Source organism: Monodelphis domestica, chromosome 6 (assembly GCF_027887165.1).
Source record: "Monodelphis domestica isolate mMonDom1 chromosome 6, mMonDom1.pri, whole genome shotgun sequence".
Taxonomy (NCBI): Eukaryota; Metazoa; Chordata; class Mammalia; order Didelphimorphia; family Didelphidae; genus Monodelphis; species Monodelphis domestica.
The window spans coordinates 68,190,882-68,211,990 of NC_077232.1; the positions used below are offsets into that span (position 1 = coordinate 68,190,882).

A 21,109-nucleotide genomic window follows, 5' to 3' on the forward strand; every position below is an offset into this window, starting at 1 on the left:
ATCCAATTAAACAGCTGCCAATGTATGACAATCAGATGGGTTTTAGGAAGTCTTTTCTTCTAATTGCCTTTGCTTCATCTCAGTCTGCTGCCCATGCCTAAAATTCCTCCATTATAGCTTTAATCCTTCAGAATGAGGCAGTGGCCCCTGTAGAAAATGCCATTAGCCTCAGGAGGGAATAATAAAATGATGTCATTCATTGTCACCTTAGCTTGAACTGGTCTACTCCTTTGTGCTGCATCAGTAAGCAGAGATCGGGTGATGGCAAGGGACTATGGATAGCTGAGGGTGGGAAAGAATGGATTTGGGCACAAAGAACCAAAATTCCAACATACCGGGGCCAGAGAAAGGTAAGCTATTTGGTTGAGTGCAAGGTCAGAAAGGGCAAAAAAAGCGGTCCAGCCTGCACCTGGGACCGAGTGGATGATTACCTCTGAAAGCTCGTTCTCTGCAGAGGAGATCTGCTCTAAGCGGGTCTGGCAAAGCCTTTCCACCCAGTATTGAATCTTTTCCGACTCCTCTAGGTCTTCTCGCTCAGTTTCCGACACCTGGGCCACAGGACCACCACACAAGAGAACATAAAACACGACTCTTCCAATCATATGTAGCTTTAAGTCGAAAAGAAGTGGCTTCTCAAAAGGCCTCTGGGGGATGGAGACTACCCAGAGCTGTATTCTCTCCTGGGATCATGGGAGCACAGGTTTAGAGTTGAAAGGGCTCCTAGAGGGCATTTGGTCCAAACCATTCATTTTACAGAAGAGGACCCGAGAAATGATTTGCCCAAGAGTCAGGATTTGCATTTTCTCATGGCATATCCTCTATTTAACAGTTTGGGCATTTTGGTTCCCAGAAATATGAACAAGAGGCAGACTGGGATTATATTCAGCAGCCAGGAAAATGAGTTAAGATCATGCAACTCCATCTAGAAAAGAGTTATTTGCTATGGAATTCTACTCTGGCACGCCTTGGTGGCTGGGGGAGCAAGGGGATGTTGGATCAACTCAGATCTCTCTTCTAGTTAGAAGGGGAAGGGATAAAGTCTGGCACCTAGACTTATATTCTCAGAACAGTTTGGGAGAGCCAATCTCAGACTAACTATGAGGAGGGAGAGCCTAAGACTTAGATCCTGGGGGACAGGCGAGAAGCTCAGCACCTGAAAGCAAGTCATGTACCTCCTGGGCTAGCCGGTTGATCTTCAGTTGTTTTTCCTTTTCCAGCATCTCTTCCTTCTCCTTATAAAGCTTTTGCTCAAATTCAATTTCCTTCTTGTGCTTCCTCAGTTCCTGCAGGCTGTCGTGCTTAGATTTCTTCTTATCTTTCCCTTTCTGGGAGGGTGCAGTATGGTTTGTACAATAGCACACTGAGGCACACGGGAGGGAGATGTCCACTCCATCACTACAAACACGACAGCCAAACCCTCAAGCATAGGCTCTCCTATCCACTCAGGGCCTGGCTTTTGATCTGCTTTAGGGAAGCAAGGTCAAGGGGTACCATGTACATCCTAGCTCTAGCCACTATCTCTGCTTCTTGTCTATTTTTTTTAACTCTTACCTTCTGTCTTATAAGCAATACTGCATATTGGTTCCAAGGCAGAAGAGAGGTAAGGGCTAGGCAATGGGGGTTAAGTGACTTGCTCAGGGTCACACAGTTAGGAAGTGTCTGAGGCCATATTTGAATCCAAGACCAATCCACTGAGCCATCTAACTATCCCTTGCTCCTTGTCTTATCAAGTGACAATACTTAATGCATGGGAGTCAGTCAGAGGGGTTATGGGCCATAGAAATCAGGGACAGCGAGCTGGAAGGGACCTTGGAGATCAACCCTTCTATTTGGCAGATGAAGAAACTAAAAGATGTTGAGAGACTTGGCCAGGGTTGCACCTCTGGTAAATATCTGAGGCAATAGCATAAATCCATAAAATGCCAGGAAATTTGGGAGAGTTGGCAAAGCCTGGCTAAGAGGAACTTCTGACCTCAGTATGAGGAAGGTTGAGATGGCCAAAGGTTCATATTGACTTTGGTGCAACAGAATTGCCTTCAATTCATCTCTCCTGGTTTCAAGTGAAAAGCTTAAGGCATTTTCTACTTGAAGCATCAGTGGTTGACAATTTGGAAAAAAAAAAGCAGCAACAAGGCTAGGTTAGAGTTGAGAGCTCTTGGCTTTTTTTTACCCAGAAAGGTTGTGGCTTTTTTTGGTTTTGTTTTGTTTTTCTAGTGGGAGATCAGGGACCAGTAAAAATTCCCTATTCCTGCTCACTTAAGTCAGTAATGGTGGACACCAGCTTTTGTCTCCTGGGAGTAGGTGATGCTACTTACAGTGGGAGGAAGGGTTTGATGGGGAGGGGAAAGAGAGGGTCAATCCAGGATCATTCCACGGCACACAGATGATAGAAACGGCTCATAAGTGGTGTACAGATGGCAGCCTGGACCAAACTGAGGAAAGTGCTGGGGGGAAAATGATAGAATCCTGATTGGAAGGGACCTCAGAGGTCAGCTACTCCAACCACCTGCCTGATAACAATATCCCTGATGGGGGCTCCTGCAGTCTGTGTTTGACAAATTCTGACTCATTTTGCAAATGAGAATCTTCCTTGTACCTGCTTAGGTTCAGAGCCCAGGATATGCAATTGGTTAGAAATCCCACTCTTAGTCAGACAGAGGGATAGGCGATCTGTCCCCAAAGATGTCTGAATGAGTCTCAGTTGTTCCTCCTCACTGAAATGGGTTACAGAAATTTCTAGAGCTTCCTTATTAGCTTTTGCATGGGGCTCATAATCTGGCTCCCACTCTCATTGCCTTATAGGCTTCCTTTGTTTTGTACCCCCAAAAGGATCACCCCTCTTGATTTTCTTGACTGCCCATCCTAAAGCATTTCTGTTGCCACCGGGACCTCCAACGCTCTCTCTAAATGTTCCATTTTGGGTAGCCAGACTTGGCTGGCTCTGAATGACTTGACTATTTTCAAAAGTCAAATTCACCCAAAAAAGGAGTCCTATTTGTTACCAATAGGGACATTTAAAAGAATGTTCCACAAGCCCTGATGGCAATTCCAGAAGAGTCCAGAAATAGTTTGAATAATGTTGACATTGATGGAATATGGGCATTGCCCCCAAGGAGACTACTTTGAAGGGGCCATTACTCTCTTGGATGGTTTAATTTTGGTGTACACATCTGAAAATGCAGTGACATTAATAATTTATAGTTATACTCCATCTGTCAGGCCAAGGGGAAGGTGGTGAATTTCCACATACCTTAGGACAGGGTTTCTCACATTTGTCCATAGCTGTAGAATTATCAAGCCTTTTAGGTCTATAATCTAGAATCAGGGATGATGCTTTCAATGATCCCTTTTTTCCCCCCTAGTTATTCCTGACTTGGGAAAAATCTCATTTTAAATGTAAATTGTCTTTTTCCCCTCTTCCCCTTGTCCTTCCACAAAGAGTGGGGAAAATGATTGAAGAGAATGAGATAGTTCCATTTTGCAGATGTGGAAACTGAGGTGTGGGGAGAGGGGAGAAGGAGGGATATTCTTTGCCTTACTCAGGGTCATTCAGATACCAGAGCTTCTGATTTTGGAAGGCAGCTTTCTTGAGGCAATAAGCCCTAATTTTTACTGGTGTACAATTTCCCCTGGGATACGATTTTCAGATACCAAATTAAGTTGACTCAATTTTACTGATATTAGCAGAAATATTTCCTTAATCTGATGTCAAAAGAATTAAGAAAAAGGACAACAGAATCATAGGAGCCAGACATTTCAGTCATAACACTGGGAGATAAAATTAAAGGCCTTAACTAATGCCAGGAGAGATGATTTAAGGGGGGCCCTTTAAGACGATATTATCAAATGTTTATAGCCTAAGATGTCTCCAGTGGCATCGACTTTGGCACAGAAATTCCCTGGGTTTCCATAATCTGGCTGACTGCCGTAGCTCTGATCCCACTACAGCCTGTCATTTAGTATTTATTTCTCTTTATGTGATTCTAGTCTGGTCTCTAGCTCTATCTCTGCCTTACTGAGAAAAAAATTCAGTGTCTCACATGGCACCCTGGTCCCTGTTCTTATCAAGATACAGATCTGGTAAATATTAGGGACTTAAGGGAGTCCTATAATAATTATTATATAATAATAATATGCTATGCGATAATGATGTCAACAATAATAAACCAATGGACATTTAACTCTTTAAGCAAAGCATTTTGGCTATATTAATTCAGTTATTTCTCATGATTACTGCATGAACTGCTATTATATCCCAGTTTTACAGATGAGGAAATTGAGGCTGAGAGCAGTTAAGTGACTTGTCCAAGGTCTTATAGCTTATAAATGTTTAAAGCAGGACTGAATTCTGGCTCTAAGCCCAGGACTCTTTCTACTCTGCCACCTAGATCCTCATAAGTAATACTGATGTTGACTTAATATAATGAATACTTTTGCAATATCAGTTATTACTTGTAACATATGAACCTCTCACATGCCTCAGGGACATTCCCAGCCATCATCAGCAAACCAGTCAGAGGAAGGAGGTTCTGGAGAATGCTCAAAGTGAGCCCCCCAGAGAGTGTTGCCATTTATAGGAGAGAGAAAAGAAAGAAGTTTGGAAGCCCCAAAGTCCACAGCAAACTTCCCAGTGAGCAGCCCTGACTCTCAGTTTCTCTCCTACCTTTCTGATGGTTGGGAATTTGCCTTCATACCGATAAAACCACCCAAAAGCTAGAAACAAAGAACAAGGCAGTAAGAAAAATTTTGTCCTGGGAGGGGGGTGTCAGAATGCATCCATCATTGACTGCTGGAAATTCCTTTCCAAGGAGACAGCAAGCAGAGGGTTAGCAGATCAAACAGAAGCATGGCCTCTGACTCTTGGCCTTGAACTTACCTAAAAATATCTGATTTGCAAACCAGGCCCAATATAACCCCTTGAAGAGTCCTCAGTCATGGGCCAAGGCCCATCTCAGTTTTCTCTGGCTGGTATTAGACGTCTAAGTATTGGAAGATTATTTCTTTGACTTCCCCTAAACCAGAGTCAACCAGCAAAGACAAAGGATGATTAAAAGAAAAAACATCTCTCACCGGCGGGGCCACTGATTCCAGAGAGGGCTCTAGGTTACACTATCAGTGAAGGCATTTGAGAATAACCAGGGTCCTGAATACCATGGGGCAATGTTTCTCTATTTTTCCCACATTCATTTCCTTCCTTCCTTCCTTCCTTCCTTCCTTCCTTCCTTCCTTCCTTCCTTCCTTCCTTCCTTCCTTCCTTCCTTCCTTCCTTCCTTCCTTCCTTCCTTCCTTCCTTCCTTCCTTCCTTTCTTCCTTCCTCTTTCTTCCTTTCTCTTTCTCCCTTCCTTCCTTCCTTTCTCTTTCTCCCTTTTCTTTTTTTCTCTTCTTCCTTCCTTCCTTTCTCATTCTTTCTTCCTTTCTCTCTTTCTTTTTTTCTCTTTCTCCCTTCCTTCTTTCCTTCCTTCCTTTCTCTCTTTCTTTCTTTTCTTTCTCTCTCTCTTTCTTTCTTCCTTCCTTTCTCTCTTTCTTTTCTTTCTTTCTCTCTCTCTCTCTCTCTCTCTTTCTTTCTTTCTTTCTTTTCTCTCTCTCTCTCTTTCTTTCTTCCTTTCTCTCTTTCTTTTCTTTCTCTCTCTCTTTCTTTCTTTCTTTCTTCCTTTCTCTCTTTCTTTTCTTTCTCTCTTTCTTTCTTTCTTCCTTTCTCTCTTTCTTTTCTCTTTCTTTCTTTCTTTCTTTCTTTCTTTCTTTCTTTCTTTCTTTCTTTCTTTCTTTCTTTCTTTCTTTCTTTCTTTCTTTCTTTCTTTCTTTCTTTCTTTCTTTCTTTCTTTCTTTCTTTCTTTCTTTCTTTTTCTCTCTCTTCCCTTACCTTCTGTCCTAGAATCAATACTAAGTATTGGTTCCAAGAGTTTCCCAGAAGAGCCATAAGGTCTAGGTAATGAGGGTTTATACAGGCAGGAAGTGTTTGAGGCCAGATTTGAACCTAGGAGCCTCCTGCCTCCAGGCCTGGATCACTATCCCCTGAACTAACTGGCTGCCCTTTATATTAATTTTCAACATTTAAAGAAAGGACAATGTTTAGTTTACAAATTGGTCAAATGAGTCTGAGATGCTGCTGCCAACAAGAACTGGAACTAGGGAGGAGGGAAGGGGTCTTGGCAAAGGGTGTAAGGACACTTTCCTGAGGTGGTTTGAGGACCAACTAGTCACCATTGGCATCTCAGAGGAGGGGGATTCCAAAGGGAGGCCATCCAGACCCCTTGTTGTGGAAGGTAGGATGACAATAACCCTAACTCAGCAAAAGCTTTGAGCTTCTTCCTGGCAGAGGCCACGTCACCTCCTCTGCCTGCCTCTCCCTCCCAGGACTGGGCAGTCACTGAACTGAATGACCAGTTAGCATGTGCTGTCTGCCCTGAAGGCCCAGGGTCCAAGCTGACTGTCAAGAGGAAACAAGATGCAGTAAGCATTAGCGTCAGGCTGACGGGGAGCTAAGCGGGGACTGCCAACCTGCACTTGCTGATTCTTGGTCTCTCCATTCAGGCCATCGTCAGCATGTGGTGGAGACTCCATTCCCTTTTTGTCTACTAGGGAAACAGAGGAGGAAGGATATGAGGAAGAATAGACATGAGAGATCATTCAGGGCAGCTTAGAGGGGGGTAGAAAAGAGAACCTACTTCAAAGACCAAAGAGCAACTGGAAATAGGCTTCCAGAAGAACCTCGGGGTTAGAATTATGGCTTAGGGATCTGGAGCTGAGAATTCAGGTTTCTAGTTTTAGGTGGGGCTGTTCCTTCAGTATGGGGTCACCAAAGTTCTTTTGATCATTCACAGATTGTTTCCCCATTTGTTAAAAAAAAGATTCTAATTTTACCAGCCTTTTGAGGGTTAAAACTCCAGATGCATGAGAAATATATGAGTGCTCTGTGTCATAATTTGGAAGGTGGAGGGTAGGAGAGGGAAGCTGAATAGCATGGATATAATTAATACAGAATCACAGACCTAGAGCTAGAAGGGACTCTGTCAGAGGCAATTGGATCCAAATTCCTCATTTTATAGGTAAGGAAATGAAGGTCTGGGGAGTTTAAATGACTTGTCCAAGGTCTCCAGAAATTTTTCTTCTCCCTTTCCCTGGGGAGGCATTCTGAGTTATTTCCTACAGGTAGAGAATGGGTGACCTCAGGGGCTGAAGGAGAAGGGAGGATAGCAAGGGGAGGTCATTTGGGAATGCAAATGAGGAGGGATAAATAATGGGAGAGCAACCTTAGCAACCAAGCTATAGGTTTTTATGTATATATGTATATGTATGTATATATGTATGTATGTATGTTTATTTTTTAAAAACCCTTACCTTCTGTCTTGGAGTCAATACTGTGTATTGGCTCCAAGGCAGAAGAGTAGTAAGGGCAAGGCAATGGGGGTTAAGTGACTTGCCCAGGGTCACATAGCTAGGAAGTGTCTGAGGTCACATTTGAACTCAGGACCTCCTGTCTCTAGGTCTGACTTTCAATACACTAAGTCACCTTGCTACCCCCCCAAACTACAGGTTTTTAAATTGATGTTTAAATGAATGAATCTCTTCCATGCTGAGAGCTCTTTAAGAAGAGTATAGTTTCCTAGTTGGGTGACACCCTGGGCAAGTCATTTAACTGCCGTTGCATGGCCCTTACCAGTCTTCTACCTCGGAACCAATATACAGTATTGATTCTAAGACAGAAGGTAAGGGTTAAAAAGAAAAGCATCTAGCCACCATCCATTTCAGATGGCTTGGATAGTCACCTCTCTGGAGGCAGGAAGTGGGATTCCAGGCTCTCTTATTATGTCTCCCTTAGGGAAGGGAAAAACTTCCTGAAGGAGGAACTGGAGCCCAGCTTTCCCCAGAAATGTCCTTGTTCCTGCTGAGTCAGACAAGGAGCAATTGGACACTGGGCAAAGAAGATAGGAAAACCTCAGGGGGGTCCCTTTTCCAGCTCTATGTTATTTCCTGTTTGCCTGTAAAATGGCACATACATCCTTGACTCCTAAACTGGAGTCAGCTTATTATTATCATTCATTCAGTCATATTATGCACCTACTATGTACTAGACACCTTACTAGATGATGAGAACACAACTAGAAACAAGGAATAGTCGCCCTCTTCCCAGAGCTTAAATTCTATGCTTAAAGGATAGGACATTGAGGTTTCAAAGTTCTTACAACCCTTGCTTTCCCTAGAACACACTCTCAGTGTGTCTCTGTTTATTTCTTTCTCTGTTTGTCTGTCTCTGTCTCTTTCTCTATTTCCTTCTCCATCTCCCTCTGTCTTCCTCCATCTCTGTCTCTCTCTGCCTGTCTCTCTGTCATTCTCTCTCTCTCTGTCATTCTCTCTCTCTCTCTCTCTCTCTCTCTCTCTCTCTCTCTCTCTCTCTCTCTCTCTCTCTCTCTCTCTCTCTCTCTCCATCTCTGTTTCTATCTCTTTGACTCTCTCCATCTCTATCTCTGTCTCTGTCTGTTTCTGTCTCTTTGTCTCTGTGTCTCTGTCTCTCTGTGTCTGACTCTCTGTCTCTGTTTGTCTGCCTGGCTCTGTCTCTGTCTCAATTACAGAGCCTGGACCAAAGCCAACGATTCTGATTGAGGCTGGGAATGTTGTGGCCTTATCAGAATGCATTGGAAAGGAGTTACTGTCACTGGAGTTAAGCGGGTGATACTCTTGAAGATGGATGGCTGGCTCTGGTATCTTAGCTCCTATCAGCAATCTGCAGGAAGCAGCTGCTGTAAGTCCTGTTTTCAGCCCTAGGAAACATTTATCCGGAATAAAAAATCCCTACTTTGCTTTCTCTTCCTCTCCCCAGAAAAGCTTGATTTGGTTAAAATCAAAACAAACAAATGGCCACTGAATGGGTTTTCATTTTATTCCTGACAGAGTACGTCTGCATGGGAGGCCTGCCTGTCTCTAAGAAGAAGGCACTGAATCAACCTGGGATTACTTTCCTGGGAAGCAATTAAAATCGATTTCTCCTCTATTAAAGCTCCCGTTTCACTCGTGAAAGTAAATGAGTTGCAAATCTCAAGAACAAGTTATTATTCATGGAGAACTTAGCTTTGGCCCCCATGCCCAGCTAAGATCAAACACCCCTGAGCGTGAGGCTAAGTGAATAGTTTTTGTTGTGCCATGGGCCATCTACAGCTCAGCAGGAGGGATGGATGCCCTCCTCAGGTCTCTGTCATGCACCTGTAAGAGGGCTTGGGCTGACCCTGAGAGGCTGGGGTGTACTTCAGGGTCAGGGAAGAGCTCAATGGAGCAGACCATGGGGGTGGCAGCTGCCCCATGGCTTGCCCTGTCCAACCCTAGCCCTTGGGGCCAGGTTCACCCCAGGCCCTGAGGAGGGCACAGTTTCTGCAGAAGGCTGGGATTTTCCCATGCCAACTAAAAATAACATTCTTCACAGCTGCAGGATAAGAATCAAACCGTAGCTACCAGTCTCGGAAGATTCCGACGAAGTGGACATTAGTTAAAGCTGCCCAGATGAGCTTTCCTGTTTTCTCATTCTGAAACCTTCGAGAAGCCCTTTGGAGCTGGGAATGCCATGAAATGATTTTTCTCAATGGCTGCAGGGAGAGAAGGATACTCCAACTCTCTCCTGAGGCAGATGTGGGGGGCTCCAGGTATCCTTGGAGGTAGGGTTGAGGTCAGTTCAGAGTGGATAGGATGGAGCTAAAGCCAAGATGAAGGCTAAGGGCAGAGGGAAGACCACAAATGTGAAGGGGAAGCTGGAAGGACATTTAAGAACAAAGGTTTCCTAAGATATTAGGCACAGCCTCCATCATGAAAGAGCTGTACTGTGGATAGTCATGAACCCAAGAGAGAGAAATATATCATTTTGCAGATGAGGAAACTGACGCCCAGGGACATTCAGTGACTTGCCCAAGACAGCTCACTCAAGCTGTCTGAGTTCAGATTTGAATTCCAGTCCTCTGACTCCAGGACCAAAGCCTTTTCTAGATTGCTAGTAGGTGCAATGGATATGAGTGCTGACCCTGACATCCAGAAGACCCGAGTTCAAATTTGACTTTAGACATTTTCTAGCTGTGTGCACCCAGGCAAGGCATTCAACCTCTGTTTGCCTCAGTTTCCTCAACTGTAAAATGGAGATAACAACTTCTACCTTTTATAGTTATTCTCATACCAAGTCAAACGAGATAATGTTTTTAAAACACTTCTCACATTGCCTGGCACATAGTAGGTGTGATATAAATGTTTGCTCCTCTATTTCTTCCATAGCATCCTCAGATCTTTTCTGACATTTTCTTGCTTTCCCATCTGGATTGCCCCACCCTACTCCTTGGGTTCTGAAGTTCTTCAGTTCTACTTCTAGGTTAAGTTGCACAAAAGAAGATGCAATAACTAACCAATAAAGCCTTAAAGCCCAGTGGCACCATCTTGTGGCACCATTCATGGGGGGGCAGGGGAGAATTTGGAACCTTTGCCTACAATTATGACTTCCTATCACCTCACCTTTACTCCTCTCCATAGCTTTTACCAGTGGGCAAATGACTAGAGAAGGTTTGTGCTTTAAAATGTTTTAAAAGTAGGTTAGGCAGATGCCATCCTTGTCTAGGACACATCAGAGGCTTATGACTTCTTGTCTATCCATCCACCCACTAGTTTGCTCTAGTACGTGGGAGTTGAAGTCTGGAGAACAACTTAGAAGTATCCCTGGAAATCAGTGAGTGAAGCTAAACCATGACTGTTCCCAGGGACTCTTTTAGTCCTTCCTTGGGAACATTTGAGACAGAATGAATTCTCCTCCTCCTTTCCCACATTCTCCCCACGCTGCCTTCCCAAGCTTCCCTGGTTACTTACACTTTGGCTTGCGTGGAGGTGGTGGATGCACCTCAGCTGTGATGGTCTTGGGCATTAGCAGCTGGCCCTTGGTGCCCCATTCTTCTTCCCATTGCTTCTTAAACCTTTCTTCATCTTCGGTGATCCTAAAAGACCAACAAGACCACCCTGAGTGATGTGGACAGACTGGCAAGACTCCCATCCTCATCCCCTACCATCTGTGCATTGCTAACAGGCTTTGCTTTTTTGGGAATTGTTGGGACCCGAATTCCACCACAACTAAGTTGACTGTATTGGGGTTAGATACACCATGACTTCAAGGATTCAGTCTGACATTTATTGAACACTAGGGTCAGCTAGGTGGCACAGTGGATAGAGGAGCAGACCTGGAGTCAGGAAGACTCAATTCTGTGGGTTCAAATCTGGCCTTGGACATTTACTGGTTCTGTGACCCTGGGAAAATCACTTGAATATGTTTGCCTCAGTTTCTTCATCTATAAAATTAACTGGAAAAGGAAATGGCAAACCACTCCAGTATTTTTGCCAACCCGCCCTAAAAACCCAAGTCAGGTCACAAAGAGTCAGACAGGATGGAAATGGCAGAATAACAGCAAATGTTCCCATTAGAGGCAGTGGATAGAGGGCAATCCTGAGAGCCAGGAAGGTCTGGGTTCAAATGCTACCTCTGACATATATTCTGGGCCTCTAGACAAGTTACCCAACCTCTAAGATCTCTCCAAGGCAACCCTTTAAGACTGCAAGTTTCGCACATGAAGAAGTGCTCCACATCTCTTATAATCAGAGAGATGCAAATCAAAACAACTCTGAGGTATCACCTCACACCTAGCAGATTGGCTAACATGACAGTTATGGAAAGTAATGAATGCTGGAGGGGATGTGGCAAAGTAGGGACATTAATTCATTGCTGGTGGAGTTGTGAACTGATCCAGCCATTCTGGAGGGCAATTTGGAACTATGCCCAAAGGGCGATAAAAGAATGTCTACCCTTTGATCCAGCCATAGCACTGCTGGGTTTGTACCCCAAAGAGATAATGGACAAAAAGACTTGTACAAAAATATTCATAGCTGCGCTCTTTGTGGTGGCCAAAAATTGGAAAATGAGGGGATGCCCATCAATCGGGGAATGGCTGAACAAATTGTGGTATATGTTGGTGATGGAATACTATTGTGCTCAAAGGAATAATAAAGTGGAGGATTTCCATGTGAACTGGAACAACCTCCAAGAAGTGATGCAGAGCGAGAGGAGCAGAACCAGGAGAACATTGTACACAGAGACAGATACACTGTGGTACAATCGAACGTAATGGACTTCTCCATTAGTGGCGGTGTAATGTCCCTGCACAATCTGCAGGGATCAAGGAGAAAAAAACACTATCCAAAAGCAGAGGACAAACTGAGGGAATAGAAACACCAAGGAAAAGCAACTGCCTGACTACAATGGCTGAGGGGACATGACAGAGGAAAGACTCGGAGCGAACACTCTGATGCAAATACTAACAACATGGCAATGGGTTCAAGTCAAGAACACATATGATACCAGTGGAATCACACGTCGGCCACGGGGGGTGGGAGGGAGGAAAAGAAAATGATCTTTGTCTTTAATGAAAAATGCATGGAAATGATCAAATAAAATACTATTTAAAAAAAAATAAATAAATAAAAAAAAGACTGCAAGTTTCAAATAAATTGCTATCCCTTATTGTTAGATGGAGTTCCCTAGTTTGTTAACTCTCATAGCAATGAAATCAAAACTCTACTATCTATCTCTAACTTCTTCTGTTAGGCACTCTCAGATACTATGCGAGGCAAAGAGGAATACAAAGACAAGTACTATTACTACCAATAATAAAAGCTAACATTTCTATAGCACTTTAAGGTTTGCAAAGCACTTTACAAATATTATCCAATTTTATTCTTGCAGCAACCTTGAGAAGTAGGTACTGTTATTATTCCCATTTCATAGATGAGGTCAAATTTGAACTCAGCTTCTCTGAATCCAGAGCCAGTGATCTTTCCATTGAACCATGCTACCCTTAAAGTTTTTTTTTTTCCTGAGATTTTCTGAAACTGAGATGGATTAAGTGACTTGTCCAGGATCATACAGACATTAAGTATCTGAGGTGAAATTTGAACTTGGATCTTCTTGACTTCATGCCTAGTCCTTTATTCCCTATTCTTTTTTTTAAACAATGAATTAGTTTTTTATTACAATTCGCAGATATCTCCCTTCTTCCCTGTCCTCACCAGAGAAGGCATCCAACATTAGGCAAAAATATGTGTATATATGAAATGATGCCTTGTTTGTTACTGTTTATCAGTTCTTTCTCTGGAGGTGGAAATTCTCAAGTCATTCTTTTTTCTGATGCTGTATATAATATTCTGTTGGTTCTGCTCATTTTGCTTTTTTATAGTTTCGAAGAAGGTCTTTCATGTTTTTAGAAATTAACCTGCTTGTGTCTTATGGCATAATAGTATCCCATCGCAATCTATTGATGATTCTTACTAGCTCACATTCTACTGGGAGAGAAGTTACATTCTATACAAGAAGGCATGTCTCACAAGCACCTCGCCCTGGGATTTACTTATCTGTATCCATGTTGTATCCACTCAGGAGAAGGGAAGCTCTCTGAGGGCTGGGACTATTTCATTTTCATATTTGCAGTCCTAGCACCTACCACAGTGTCTGGCACATAGTGGGTACTTTGAATAAGTCTGTTGAGTTGGATTCCATTGGTTACCCCTATTTATGTATCACTCTAGACATTCTTTGAGTGACTTTTGTGAACAATTAAGAAGGCATGGGGTGGTGGGAAGGGCATTGGACTAAGAATTGAGAGAGACTAGGATTGTAGTTCCAGTTTTGTTTCTCATTGCATGACTTTGGGCATTTCCCCTATCTGATCCTCACTTTCCCCATTTGTAAAATGAAAGCATTATCCTAAGATATCTTTAGGTTTTATTTCAGCTCTGAATTTAGGACACATGCTAATGAGAGATCTGGGGTTTAAACACAAAGAAGTTGGGCTACTGAATGAGATATGTGGTAATGAGATACAACATCTGGGAGAATTGCAAAGTGACAACTTCACATAAGCAGTCCTTAGTAAGTGGCACATTTTTTGGGGGAAAGGGGAAGTAACTCTAACTCTTCCATCTCTAATTTAAATCAGAGGCTTAATACCCCTGGGAACTAGCACCTTTCCAAGTTAGTAAGAGTGAGTGGGAGGAAGAATCTTTTGTCCAATCAAGGTGATGATTATTAGTGCATCTGTGACTCTTAGAAAAAGTCATCTGCTTTTTGGGAATCTCTCATTCTAACCTGAAGACACTTCCTGCACCCCCCAGTGCCTAGATCAGAGGTACTATCAGACCAGGACATGATAGAGATAGTCTAAGATCCCAATGCCCTGAAAACTCAGAGGATAGCATGGACCACACTCCCAGTTCTAATTATGATTGGCAGATTGTGCACACAGTGGAACTAGGTGAATAGTAGTGCTTAAATTGAGTACTGATCCCTTTGCCCACCATGATTTCTTGTCCATAGCCAAGTGACAAGCACATAGGACAGTCAGGACAGAGGTGTCAGTGTGTCTAGCCCTAGTATTCAGTTACTTCCCACTCCCATTCTGGAAGGTTCAACTCTCAGGTATTTTCCTTCATTCTCCAGGTAGGGTCAGCAATTCTGTCTCAATTGCCCCAGAAATGACAGGAAGTAGCAGTTTTCTTGAATATCCTTTTTTTGGGCATCAGGTAAGCCTGACTGCCTCCTGACCACTGTTAGTACAATCTATATTAGATCTCTCATGATTGTTGAAAATGCAACCAACGGAATGTTGGGCTAATGTCTTGATTGGATATTTTATATAAATAGGTGGTTTCATCTTCCCTCATCAAGGATATTCTGAATCAAGCAAATTTTCTACACCTTGGCCCATTATCTAGCCAGTGGGAACTCTGTAGGCAAATCACATCCCCAAATAGCTTCTTTAGACTAACCCAAAGAGGTTCCCCCACTCGAGGATGGACAGAGCTGAAAAGGACCTGACTGGTCGTCCAGTCAAATTTCTTCATTTTTTAGATTAGGAAAATGAGGCTCAGCATGGGCAGGTGACTTGTCTAGTTAACATAGGGCAGATCTAGGATTTAAACTCATATCCCATGAATCTAATCCAATCTAATTAAGGGTCTCAGTGAATCAGCTTTAAATGTGGGGCTTTCAGAGAGCATCATTAACTCCAAAATGAAACCAGGCACCTGTAGGATGATTTATGCCTCCAAACCAGATGCTTATTCCTTAAGACACTTGGATGAGGCCATTTTCTGTCCATCATACTGGGTCACATACATACATGTGTACAAAGAGCCAAAAGAACTCACTGCTCTATCTCTTTCCGATATCGTTCATTCTCTTCTGCAGCCTTCTGAGCAATCTCTTTCTTCCTCCTGAAAATCAAACAAAGGTTGGCATTTCTAGAATGTCTTATGTTGATCTAATGACTAACATGAGAAGAGTGGAAAGCTCTCTTTGTTCAATATTTTCCTTTGGGGATCCTCTAGACCAGTGATGGCAAGCCTTTTAGAGACAGAGTGCCCAAATTACAACCCTCACACTGCATATGAGCCTACCACTTTATACCAGACAGGGGAAGGAGGAAGCACTTCCATTGGGTTATTGGGAAGAGGGACAGGTGATGTGAGAAATGTCCACAGTTGCTTGTGGAGAGGGAGAAGGGAACAACCCCCTCCAGCATGCTCTGGCATGCATGCCATAGTTTTGCCAACACATCTCTAGACGGATTCAGGCTTTAAGGTTGCTGATAGATGGTCAATATTCAAGTTAGTAAAGTAAATGAATTGTTACAGCAGAACATTGAGTGGACTTTTGTCCTATCACCTGGGACCCAAGGGGGAAGGGTTGTGGGTTGGGGACAGGAGAGTGGCTTGAGGTTCATTCAAGGAAGCTAGAATCTCCTTCTAGAACATTTTCATAAGTTGGATTTTTCTCTGCATAGCCTGGGATAGTAATGTCCCCTGGAGGCAGGGAGACTTGATGAGCACTATCTCCCATGATCATTGAGGATCCAGCAACATTAACCAAGGAAGGTATTTGGCTAATGTCTGGATATTCCTCACTGCCAGTCCCTCTAGCCATTCGAACCTAAGAGACTGATACTTCCAGGTTCAGTTTCTAACAGCTGGAAGAAGGGAGAACATTTTGTTTTTCTTCTCATATTCTCAGATTTTGCCCAGTGCTTAGCACACTATAGATGCTTAACAAATGCTTAAATGATTGACTGTTGTTTGAATAAGGCAGATCTACTCTTAAATATGCATAGGATGGTACCACAATCTGGGGGGCTTAAGTTAGTGTAGAAAAGGAATTCAGATAACTCGGGGAAAATAAATTTTAGCTAATGGTTGTAAGTGAAAGAACTGCTTGAAAAGGGAGGATAGGCTAGTTTCTAAATGGTCAAAGGGTATGAACAGGCAGTTACTTCTCAAGGGAAAAAAATCTAAGTAATCAATAGCCATATTAAAAAATGTTCCAAATCACAAATAGTTCAAGAAATGCACATTAAAAACACCTCTTAGGCCATGTCTTATACTCATCATATTGTTGACAAAAAAGGAAAACAACAGATGTTGGTGAGGATGTAGGAAAACAGACACAGAGATGCACTGCTGATGGTGCTGTGCCTTGATCTAGCCATTCTGGAAAGTGAACTATACATACCTTTTCACCTAGAAATATTATTACTAGGTTTATGTGCCAAAGAGATCAAAGAAAAAGGAAAGAGATTCATATGTACAAACATATTTTTAACATCTTTTTTGGTGGTGGCAAAGAACTAGAAACTAAAAAGGATGCTGATCAACTGGGGAATGGTTGAACAGATGAATCTGATGGGATGCAGTGGTGTTCTAAGAAAAGATGAAGCAAATGGTTTCAGAAAAAAGCAAACAAACCTGAGGACTTGTATGAAATGATTTAAAGTGAAGGAAGTAGAACCAGGAGAAAAATTTATACAATAAAAACCGCATTATAGAAATGAACAATTTTGGAAGAATATTGATCAATACGATGATATAAAGTGATTACAGAGAACTGATGATGAAGAATGCTGGGCATATCTTGACAGATGTAATGGGTTAAATATGCAGGTTGAGACATCAACCTTAGTAGGGGAATTTATTTTGTTTAAATCTGCATATTTATTACCAAGATGGGGGGCAGGGGTGGTGATGAGGGAGATAAAGAAAAGACAAGAATAGTGTAGCATAGACCCTATCCCCAGCCCTTGACCCTATTCTCACTGTCTCTCTTTCTCCTGCTGCTCCTGGAGGATTTTATTGGACTCCATTGCCAGACGTTTCTGTAGCATTAACTCTTGTCGATCCAGCTCTCGCTGCCGTATTTCTGCCTGCCGCTCTCTCTCTGTCATGAAGAGCTCTCGACCCTTTCAGTATAGGGAGAAATTTGTTTAGTTCCATAGATGATCAGCTTGCTGTGGAATGCCTTCCCAGATGTCCAGTTCCAATGAACATTCATGCTACTCTATTCTTCCCTACTTCAAAATCTTATCATTGGTCCAACCCAGGGGACAGGAAGGGACAGGAGGATAGACTTAAGCCTTCAGACCAGAGCTATCACTGGTTTTATCCCTGATCCATCATCACCTTTCTACTAAAACCTGATCCTCTAACTTCACCATTTCTCTTGTGTGTATTGTCATCCTTCCAGTTACCCAGACAGATACTGTCGTATCTGATGATGATGACTCTTCTATCCTCCTCCATTCTCTACCCTTTATCCAATCAGTTTCTAAACTCCTGCATATCTTGACTCACATCCATTCTCTTTCCTCTCCACTCCTACCAGTTACACCATGATCTCACTTTTTCTAGCTGTGACCATTTTAATAGTCTCTTAATTGGTCTCTAAGCTCTAAGCTCTTCACTTCAATCCATCTAAAAGATGGCAGAACTTTTGTTGTGTTCTGAGCAGTAAGATTTACAAGGTATCAGGTTTGATCATTTGATATAACAAACTTCTTGAAAGATGTTCATTTCTATAGCATCCTTATCATCTTACGTATAGTGCTTGATAAATGCTTGTTGATTGATTCAAATTCAACAAATATTTATTCATTGAGAGACAACACTGGGCCTCTGTCACCTCTCAACCCAGACTATATTTAGCTATGAGATGGAAGTGCAAAGGGAAAGGTGTCTTTTCCAGACTTCAGGTAAGTCTTGTAGGGAATCAGACAATGAGCAACCCTTTTATGTCAGACCAATTCCCCATTGATACACCCTGAGTGATGTGGGGCTCCAGATAGGGGCAGAGCATGAGGACTTTCAAGCCATTTATGACTTACAGCTCCAGCTACAATGGAGATGGTCAGGCTTCGACTGCTTTTTAGCACATTCACAGCCTGCAAAGACAGAAGAATGGTCAGCTAAAGACTAAGAAAGCAGCTTTCCCTGCTAAAGTCAGGGAATGGGGAAGGAAGGAGCAAGAATAGAGATCTGGAGACAACTTCAGAGACAAAGATTCCTCCAGGATATGTATCTCACCTCTTTGTGATCCATGTGGGTGAAGTCAATGCCATTTACTTCAACAATCTGATCTCCTGTCTTGGGAAGTAATGAAGCATAATCACTATGAGAATCAGTGATATATGTATATAAGAAAGAACACTGGACTTAGCATCAGAGGACCTGGATCTAAGTGAGTCAGTGTAAATCTCTGCATTCTCTTATTTATAAAATGAGGGGGTTGGGCAAGATGGTCTCTGAAGTCTTTATTAATTCTGAATCCTAGGTCGTTTTTAAACTTAATATTTTTCTCTCTATGTTATCAATTTCAAATGCTCAGGAAATGGGTTTGGAAGTGACAATAGAAGGGCTAATTCTCCCTTTTATGTCTAGACCGTCAGGAAGTTCTCTTGGGAACTTAGGGCTTCAGTTCAACATTCTTCAGTTCCTCCTTGCTTCCAGAGCTAAGTGGAATTAGCCTCCATAATACCTTTCCCAGCAGAACCAGGAGAACATTGTACAGAGAGACTGATACACTGTGGCACAATCAAATGTAATGGACTTCTCTACTAGCAGCAATGCAATGATCCAGGACAATTTGAAGGGGCTTATGCAGAGAAGGCTATCCACATCCAGAGAAAGAACTGTGGGAATGGAAGCCCAGAAGAAAAACAAATGCTTGATCACATGGGTTGGTGGGGATATGATTGGGGATGTAGACTCTAAGTGACCACCCCAATGCAAATATCAATAATAGAGAAATAGGTTTTGAACAATGACACATGTAAAACCTAGTGGAATTTCTCATTGGCTACGGGAGGGGGGTGAGAGGAGGAGAGAGAAAGAACATGAACCATGTAACCATGGAAAAATATTCTAAATTGATTAAATACAATTGGGGGGCAGCTGGGTAGCTCAGTGGATTGAGAGGCAGTCCTAGAGACGGGAGGTCCTAGGTTTAAATCTGGCCTCAGCCACTTCCTAGCTGTGTGACCTTGGGCAAGTCACTTGACCCCCATTGCCTAGCCCTTACCACTCTTCTGCCTTGGAGCCAATACACAGTATTGACTCCACGACAGAAGGTAAGGATTTAAAAAAATATATTCTAAATTGATGAAATACAATTCTTCAATTCTAAAAAAAATACCTCTCCCAAAGACTCGTGTCTGGAATTAAGCAATTAGAGACTAATTAATTTGGAATAAGATTTTCCTTCTTGTGCCATTTGCTATAGTTCATTCCTATGTTAAGTGTCAGAGTTCAACTTCAAAGATAACTGGCATCACTGGAAACATGCAAACCTGTAATTGAGAGATGTGCCACTAGGTGGTGCTGATGCCCATGCCAAGGCTATCAGGATTCTAGAACCAATTTTCAAAACTTTCCTATTAATAATGAAAATGCCCTTTGGTAGGGTAGCTGTATTTGGTCCTTGTCAAATTCAAAAGGATCCACTGGAGAAGGAAATGGCAAACCACTATAGCATCCTTACCAAGAAAACTCATGGAAAGCTATGGTCCATGGTATTGCCAAGAGTCGGACATGGCCGAATGAAAGAACCACAACAAGAAACTCAGACACTTTAGGGTGACTGAGATGTTCACATTCTTCCCTGAGGACAAGCTGTGACCTGGTGAAGGGTGAAAAGTTGGCTGTATTGGGTACGTAATGGGGGCAGAAAAGGAGAAAGGGGAGCTGCAGAACTAAGAAGAGGTTGGAGAACGATTTTGCATATTCAGTTTTATGGGGCTCAACAATACAGATGGACCTTAGTACAGAGAGCAGAGCTGAAGATGATGGGGGAGGTGAACTCACTTACCTCCAGCCCAACCTCTGCAGACAGAGAACCTGGTTTCACGTTGCTGATAAAGATGCCTGGTTTTTGGGTGGGACCACTTGAAATGCTGGTAAACAGATCAGAAGGGCAGGATGAGGGGGCTGGTTCCTTTGCTTCTTGCAGATAGTTTTCCCTTCACCTTCCCCCTTCGTCATTTGCCAGGCTTATCCCTTAATATTGCCAGGAATGACAACATCAGCTACCTCTTGCATAGTGACTTGATTGCTAGCCTGCCTACTCTGTGTATGTAGTCTCATATATATCGGTATTTCTACCATGGTATTTAGTACAATACTCTGTACAGAGTAAATTGTGCATGCCTGTGTATGTATGTGTAAGAGACAAAGAGAGAGAGATACAGAGAGAGACAGAGAGAGATAAAGGGAGAGAGGGAGGGAGGGAGAGAGAGGGAGAGAGGGAGAGAGAGAGGGAGAGAGAGAGAGAGAGAGAGAGAGAGAGAGAGAGACAGAGACAGAGACAGAGACAGAGAGACAGAGACAGAGACAGAGGGAGAGGGAGAGATAAAGGGAGGGAGGGATGGAGGGAGGGATGGAGGGAGAGAGAGGGGGAGAGAGAGGGAGAGAGAGAGAGAGAGACAGAGACAGAGACAGAGACAGAGAGACAGACAGAGAGACAGAGAGAGAGAGAGAGAGAGAGAGAGAGAGAGAGAGAGAGAGAGAGAGAGAACGAACAGTTATAGGTTGCATATTGCCACCCTCTTTTATTTAGAAAGCAGAGTTACTAGAATGTGGCCAGGCTGAATGGAAGAATGGAAGACTTATATTCTTATCTTGAACTTGAAGTTTTGAAAGCCCTGTGACCTTTGGCAAATATTCTACCTTTCTAGGCCTTAGTTTATTTATGTATAATGCAATAATATTTGTGCCACTCACATCACAG

General features: G+C 42.8%; 1 protein-coding gene across 2 annotated transcripts in view; it reads right to left on the reverse strand.

Annotated features, from left to right (window-relative positions):
* The window catches only part of USH1C (USH1 protein network component harmonin), a 65,451-nt gene that overhangs the window by 25,438 nt on the left and 18,904 nt on the right, over window positions 1-21,109 (reverse strand). Inside the window, exons 9-17 of one of the 2 annotated variants that reach the window (XM_016423407.2) lie at window positions 20,192-20,276; window positions 18,412-18,471; window positions 18,213-18,269; window positions 17,149-17,291; window positions 15,211-15,276; window positions 10,831-10,955; window positions 4,664-4,713; window positions 1,173-1,325; window positions 432-548 (exon numbers count right to left, since the gene is read on the reverse strand). In XM_016423407.2, coding sequence (XP_016278893.1) covers window positions 432-548; window positions 1,173-1,325; window positions 4,664-4,713; window positions 10,831-10,955; window positions 15,211-15,276; window positions 17,149-17,291; window positions 18,213-18,269; window positions 18,412-18,471; window positions 20,192-20,276 — 856 coding nt within the window. Of the gene's footprint in view, window positions 1-431; window positions 549-1,172; window positions 1,326-4,663; window positions 4,714-6,498; window positions 6,576-10,830; window positions 10,956-15,210; window positions 15,277-17,148; window positions 17,292-18,212; window positions 18,270-18,411; window positions 18,472-20,191; window positions 20,277-21,109 lie in introns of both variants that reach the window. The other variant, XM_056802202.1, reaches the window with a different exon arrangement.